At 44.0% G+C, this 7,784-nt stretch overlaps 1 protein-coding gene across 1 annotated transcript in view; it reads right to left on the bottom strand.

The window, feature by feature from the left end:
* The window catches only part of ASTN2 (astrotactin 2), a 208,859-nt gene that overhangs the window by 3,564 nt on the left and 197,511 nt on the right, over positions 1 to 7,784 (bottom strand). Inside the window, exons 21-22 of the mRNA XM_015817424.2 lie at positions 1,702 to 1,802; positions 145 to 328 (exon numbers count right to left, since the gene is read on the bottom strand). Of these exons, the coding sequence (XP_015672910.2) occupies positions 145 to 328; positions 1,702 to 1,802 (285 nt within the window). The remainder of the gene's footprint in view (positions 1 to 144; positions 329 to 1,701; positions 1,803 to 7,784) is intronic.

Below are 7,784 nucleotides of genomic sequence, written 5' to 3'. Positions count from 1 at the left end.
TCTGGAGTCTCCCAAGTAGTTTGAATTTCTCAACCTTTATGAGGAGTGGAAAGGTCAGAAGCTCACTTACCCTGGTGGCATTTTAGCCGGTGCTAAGGACGGTAAGGAAAACCGCAGCAATTCAGTCTCAGGGGAAAGGATTACCTGGGGCCGAGCTCATCCTCGCTACGCCAGACAAAGTCCCCAAACTTCTCGTAGTGGGAATTGTAATGATGCTGGACCCGGGAAAGCATGGAAGCAGAGACCTCCATAAGGATGTTGTAGGCGGTCTGTTGCTCCTTCCCACTGGTGTAGCCATTGTACAGGTTGTAGATCTTATCGGCTATCTCTGGAAAGCAAGCAGAGAAGACACAGCTGAGCGGGGGAACCATGGAGTAGAACATCACACCACGATCAGTTTTTCGTTCTATGGTTCTCCTATTCTCCACAGCACCTGAAGGCAGAAGGAGAAGCAACGGATGGAAGCTAACCAAGGAGAGAAGCCATCTAGAACGAAGGAGAAACTTCCTGACAGTGAGGACAATTAGCTAGTGGACGGCCGGCCGTGAGAATCAAGGTGGCTCAAGATATGTTTACTGAGAACTAAAGGCATTGTCCCATAATAATTCTGACTTATAATTGGACAGCGTGACCTGCACTAATAAGGGGAGGAGAGAGGCTTCTCTACTTTTAATAGAGCAATTTACGGCGCGGAAATAACCAGATCTGGTTTTCCCTTCACCTGTGCTGAAGTGATTCACTCAATACCGGATGTTTTTAAGAAGAGACTGGACTGCCATTTGTCTGAAATAGGATAGGGTTTCCTGCCTGAGTAGAAGACCTCCCAGATCCCTTCCAACTGTTATTCTATTCTATTCTATTCTATTCTATTCTATTCTATTCTATTCTATTCTATTCTACTCTACTCTACTCTACTCTACTCTACTCTACTCTACTCTACTCTACTCTATCTTCTATTCTATTCCACTCTATTCCACTCTATTCCACTCTATTCTACTCTACTCTACTCTACTCTACTCTACTCTACTCTACTCGATTCTTCTATTTCTATTCTATTCTATTCTAATCTACTTTATACTCTACTCTATTCTATCTTCTATTCTATTCCACTCTACTCCACTCTACTTTAATCTATTATATTAATAATAATAATAATAATAATAATAATAATAATAATAATAATAATAATAATAATAATAAAGTTTTGCATTAGAGATTGGAATGTCTCAGCTGTGTTTATTTGGTTGGGTTCCTCCGTCGGAATTTTGACACTCCTGCTTGAACAGGGGGTTGGACTAGAAGACCTCCAAGGTCCCTTCCGACTCTCTTATTCGGTTACATTCTGTTCAACTGAGTCTAATTGATCAGATTTTATTTTATTTTATTTTTAAAATTCCCTTCTATGAAAGAAAAAGAAACACGGAGAAATTCCAAAGCACCAGATGAAAGCTAGTTGTTTCATGTACAAAGCGGCCGAGGGATTGCTACTCATCCATTCTCCCGGTTGCTAAAAAATCCTGGAGGGGTTGAAGTCCACACACACATCTTAAAGTTGTCCGATTTGGGGAAAAAATTGCTCTAGAGACTCTACATCCCAGAAATGCTTCAGCGTGGCTACGTAAGAAACTCCGGAAATTCAGGCAAAATCAAGATGCGGTTGGGAGCCCTTTGGAAGCCAGATTTGGTTAACAAAGCATTCACCTTCTGCTTTGCTGTCATCCACCAGTGGACAGGCCGTTCTTAGCGTGATGGTGCTGAGTTCGGAGTGCCTCCCACGAGTGTCTACAGCGTAGAGGGTAAATCTGCAAGAGAAGATACCCATCAGGAAAGAATAAAGGGCTGGAGGAACATTTCCTTTTTGGAGGGCTCTTCCAGCACCAAGCAGAGGAAGAGGCTTCATCCAGAGAAGATGTAAGCATGGGAGGTCATGATCTGGGCTTCACCCTGCTCCATTGTTTCATGTCCTAGACCACTGCTCAAGGGTGGAAAGGGAAAAACCAATGTAATGCGTAAAAATACGGGAAAAGACCAAGTGTGCCTAGGAAGAGTTTATGGTGTGAAAAGACAAGGTTTCTCTCTTCTTTTTCTCTCTCTCTTTCTCTTCTCTTCTCTTCTTTCTCTGCCTCTCTCTCTTTCCTCTCTCCCTCCTTTTTTTCTCTCCCTCTTTCCTCTCTCTTCTCTCTCTCTCACTCTCTCTTCTCTCTCCCCCTTTTCTTTTTTCTCTCTCTCCCCCTCTCTTCTCTCCCTCTCTCAGTTTCTCTGTCTCTTTCTCTCTGTCTCTTTCTTCTTCTCTTTCACTGTGTGTCTGTGTGTGTCTGTGTGTGTTTGGGTGTGCACAAGAGAGAAAATTGTGCAATCTCTGTGAAATATCCAGTGGTTTAATCTTCTCCAAAGTTCAGCTTTCTAACAACAAGGGACATTTAATTGCATACTCCTTACCTACTCTGTAGGGGGGGGGGTGCCTCTTTTCTAGCCACTGTGATACAAAATAGATATTTATACAACTATTATTCACCAAAGCCACAAGAATGCATTTCCTCCTATGAATAGCAGCTTGGCACAATTAGGAAACAGTAAATCAACAAATCAAGCATGCCGTGACAGAGTCTGTCTGTCTATCATGTCTCTCTGTCTGACTCTGTCTGTCTCTATCTATCACCTGTGTCTGTGTGTCTGTCTGTCTGTCTGTCTGTCTGTGTGTCTGTCTGTCTATCTATCTATCTATCTATCTATCTATCTATCTATCTATCTATCTATCTATCTATCTATCTATCTATCTATCTATCTATCTATCTATCTATCATCTCTCTCAGTCTCTATCTATCTATCTATCTATCTATCTATCTATCTATCTATCTATCTATCATCTCTCTCAGTCTCTGTCTGTCTGACTCTATCTATCTATCTATCTATCTATCTATCTATCTATCTATCTATCTATCATCTCTCTCAGTCTGTCTCTGTCTGTCTGACTATCTATCTATCTATCTATCTATCTATCTATCTATCTATCTATCTATCTATCTATCTATCTATCTATCTAACTATCTATCTATCTATCTATCTATCTATCTATCTATCTATCTATCTATCTATCTATCTATCTATCTATCTATCTATCTATCTATCTATCTATCTATCTATCATCCCTCTCGAAGGAAAGTAAAATCTACGTGTCCCAGGATAATGTCGTAGGATCCAATCTGAGTCGGTCACCGAAATCAGAGATTTTGTCTTCCGAGTTTTTGGGACTCTTTGCTGGATCCCATCTTCAGGGAATTTCTGTCTAGCAGAAGAGAAGCAGAAGTCCGAAAGCTTGGAAGACAAAGCCTTCCGGTCCCGGTGACTTGACCCAGATTGGATCCTGCAACATTATCCTGGGACACGTAGATTCGCCTTCATCCGTAATCAGCTCCCACTTTGCAACCCAACTGCTTCCTACAATTGGAGCGCCGGCAGTGATTTCAAAATTACTTCTCGGCTATCTGAATCCGTGCTAAAGCGCAAAGCTGTGTTAGGAGGATAAGGAAGGGGAAGACAGGGTCCCTATCTAACCACCCCGGTCTAGAAGAACTTAAAAAGTCAGGAATGGTCCCCAAATCAGGACATAACAGCCTTCCCAGCAACTGTAGAGTTTTAAAAGCAGATGGCTACAGCTGATTCCTGGTCGTTTTAACCTTCTGCTAAATCTTTCCAGCCGTACGCTCGCAGTAAATAAAAGTGGTGACCTGCCCAGAATTTTTAAAGCAGGGCCCAGTTTATTTTATTTGTTTTAAACTGGAACAAGCCAAAACATGCGATTAGGCGTACCAAAAAATAAATAAATAAATAAATAAAAAGCTCATGATTGCAATGTTTGCTCGTCCAAGTTCTCCGCTCCCTTTTCTTTTTGGTAACGGCGGGAGCCCCACGGATTGCACAATTAAGGCTTGGCGAGCCGTCCACCCAAGCGTGAGGGTGCTCACGAGGGAGAAGCCAACGCACTTTCCAACTGAGCAGAGACCAGCACGAAGACGGCAAAACAAATGGCCAATGCATATGTCAACACGTATTACACGTTCTGAGGCTTGGATGGGGAACCGTTCCCCTCTTCAAGCATTGAGCAGTTAATTATTAGTAGTAGAATCTACACAAAGAGGATTAATGCCATTTTGGCAAGCCAAAACAATACATCCATACTTTTCTCTCTCCCTTCTCTCTCTGTCTCTCTCTCTCTCTGTGTTCCATTATTTGGGGGCATGTTAAAGTCCACCAATGATAAGCAGAGGAAGATCTATGATTAGGTGATGCCCTCTAGAGAAATCTTCCCCAGCGTATAAAATCTTCCTCACTGCGCCCTTTGCAAACGTTTGAGGATTAGTAGGGAAGGAGAAGTGAAGGTTAAAATAGCCGCCTCCATAACTTAGTAGCTACGGAAATATTCAGCAAAATATCTCAAGGAAGATCTCAACTAAGATGATCCAAGGCCTGGAGACCAAAACATACGAAGAACGGCTGCGGGACTTGGGTTTGGCTAGTCTAAAGAAAAGAAGAAATAGGGGAGACAGGATAGCAGTGTTCCAGTATCTGAGGGGCTGCCACAAGGCAGAGGGGGCCAGGTTGTGCACCAAAGCACCAGAGGGAAGGATGAGAAACAATGATTGGAAATTGATCAAGGAGAGAAGCAACCTGGAATTAAGGAGAAACTTCCTAACAGTGAGGACAATCAACCAGTGGAACAGCTTACCCCCGGAAATTGTGGGCGCTCCATCTCTGGAGGTTTTTAAGAAGAGACTAGACAATCACCTGTCTGAGATGGTATAGGTTCTCCTGCTTGAGCAGGGGGCTGGACTAGAAGACCTCCAAGGTCCCTTCCAGCTCTATTCTATTCTAAGGCACATTTAGAGTTGCGTGGCGTTGCGTCAGTTGCCCGATTCCTTCCAACTTGAAGCAGCGAATACATTTCGCCAGACTTCTCCAGAAGACCAATCTATGGGGGGGGGTGCGCAAAAGAGGCCGTGCAACAGCCACATTTCTGCATGTCAACATCTTCACGGTTTTAGGTGGCCCCGGTGTCTCCTTTAACCCTTGAAAGTGCAGAGATCTCCTTTTGCATAGTGGTAGGCCTGGCCCTGGCTTTTGAAAATGCAAAACCATTAGCTCTGCCGCTCCAAATTTAGGATGAGATACAGTTTACATTCTGCACAGTCCGTGGCTGGCATGTCCTGGGTTCCGAAGGTCAATTGTAAATGAGTCCGGCCACATCAAAAGATTTATAACAGTCCCAATCACCCATCTGGGCCGCCTGAACCCTGGAGGGAAATTCTTGGGTTGACTTTTGACGCAATCTTTGGGTTCCACAACAGACGAGATGTTGTCTGTGGATCCGAGTGGCCTTTTTTCCTGGAGGGGGATGAGTTCCTTCAGTCTCAACCGACACGGGGGGGAGGCTTCCTATTTATACAAATATTTGAAATGGTTTTTAAGAGTTTGCAAGCCTTAGAAATCAAACTGGACGGGGCGGGGAAGAGAGAGAGAGAGAGAATCCTGCAGGAAAATGTGATTCCACAAAAAAAAATGTGCTGCCTCTGACAGAGAAAACATCTCTTTGCGGGAGCACCACAAAACACAAAACATTGCAAAAGCCAAGAACAAGTTACATGGTTAGATGGGGAAAGGAATGTGGGATTTTTGATGCTTCCAGAACACCAAGTTACCCCAGACCACCTCGGGTTCACAGTGAACTTGTCAGGGGAGACATATTTGAGGGGCTGTCACGGGGGAGGGGGGGAGAGGAGGGGGTTCAACCTATTCTCTAAAGCACCTGAAGGCCAGACAAGGAACAACAGGTGGAAACTGATCAAGGAGAGATTCAACCTGGAAATAAGGAGAAAATTTCTGACAGTGAGACCAATCAACCAGCGGAACAGAAGTTGCCTTCAGACGTTGTGAGATGTTGTTCATCGCTGGAAGTTTTCAAGAAGAGACTGGACTGGCATCTGTCAGAAATGGTGTAGGGTCTCCTGCTTGGGTGGGGGGGTTGGACTAGATGACCTACAAGGTCCCTTCCAACTCTATTAATTCTAATTCTAATTCTTTGAGCTGAGCAAGGCTGGGAGGAATGCAGGAGGACTCTTTTGAGGATCCAATCCGAAAGTCCACATAGAGTAGAGTAGAGTAGAGTAGAGTAGAGTAGAGTAGAGTAGAGTAGAATGAGAATAGAATAGAGTAGAGTAGAGTAGAGTAGAGTAGAGTAGAGTAGAGTAGAGTAGAGTAGAGTAGAGTAGAGTAGAGTAGAGTAGAATGAAAATAGAATAGAATAGAATAGAATAGAATAGAATAGAATAGAATAGAATAGAATAGAATAGAAGCAACGGATGGAAACTAAGCAGAGAAGCAACCTAGAACTCAGGAGTAATTTCCTGACAGACCAACTGATCAAGTGGAATGGCTTGCTCCAACGCCGGAGGTTTTTAAGAAGAGATTGGACAACCATTTAACTGAAATGGTACAGAGTTTCCTGAACGAGCAGGGGGTTGGACTAGAAGACCTCCAAGGTCCCATCCGCCTCTGTGACTCCGTTATTCTGTCTCTGTTTCTAATGAACTACTCTGAAGAACCCCAGATTATTTTGTACGGCAGGAAAAGATAGTTTTGGAAGAACGGTTGACCAGTCGCCTTCCTCAAGACATGGATGGAAGCTTGAGCTGACATTGCCCAATTAAATCCTCTCCCTTCGGAATCCAGAGAAGGATTTCCACTGAATTTGGGAACTGATCCTCCTGAACAGTGTGGCTTTATGGGTTTCACCCCCCCAAAAAAACCTGGGCCTTAGCACCAGGCTTCTTTCCTGTCCTGCTCCCCCAGGTAGGTCTCTCCTGAGACATATTTGGTCTCCAAATCAATGAGTTGAAGGGGAAAAAAAATCCCTCCCACAGCTGGACTCACCGCGACTTGCTCTGGAAAGCTAAGAAATAGCAGCCCCTGGCTTTGGAGCAACCGGCGAGACTAATGAATGCATAAAGGGGAGACTCCAAGAGAAAGGAGGTCTTTAAAAGTACAAAAAACGGGTAAAAAAAAAAGGGGGGGGTGGAGAAACTGGAGGAAGGAAACCCCGACTGGAATCCCTTGTCTTCTGGAGATAATTTTCAAAGAGGTCTTCTTGTAATTTTGGCACACGCGGGGCCTTTGTTTGCCAAAGGATAAGAAGGAGGAGAAGGAGAAGAGATAGATGTCGCAACTGTCTGCATGGAAGACTGTGATTCGGTGCGTTGATTCCAACCCGACACACACATTGTGATTCGTAGACCTAAGGAAGAGCTGTGGGTTTTTTTTGGGGGGGGGGTTCCGTTCTACACAGCCCTGACACACCAACGTCCATATGCCCAAGGAAATGAATCTCTTCAACCAGTTCCAAGAAATGTGCTGTCTGAGAAATGAAAGCCAATGTTGCAATCCCTCTGCAGTTCTTCTACGTTTTATTCATTGCAAAGAATGAATAAAACACGCATCGGCCCTAAAAGATGCTGGAGGAATTGCCAAAGAAACTCTAGAAAGAGTGCAGAGAAGAGCAACAAAGATGATTAGGGGACTGGAGGCTAAAACATATAAGGAACGGTTGCTGGACTTGGGTATGTCTAGTTTAATGAAGAGAAGGACGAGCGGGGGGGGGGACATGATAGCGGTCTTCCAACCTAGAACTAAGGAGAAACTTCCTGACAGTTAGAGCAATTAACCAATGGAACTACCTGCCTCCAAAAGCTGTGAATGCTCCAACAGTGGAAGTTTTTAAGAAGAGACTGGAT

The sequence above is a fragment of the Protobothrops mucrosquamatus genome, unplaced genomic scaffold, assembly GCF_001527695.2.
Source record: "Protobothrops mucrosquamatus isolate PMUCROS unplaced genomic scaffold, P.Mucros_1.0 scaffold587, whole genome shotgun sequence".
NCBI lineage: Eukaryota > Metazoa > Chordata > Lepidosauria > Squamata > Viperidae > Protobothrops > Protobothrops mucrosquamatus.
The sequence above is the reverse complement of the archived record's forward strand: the minus strand, read 5'-3'. Positions and strand labels throughout refer to the sequence as shown.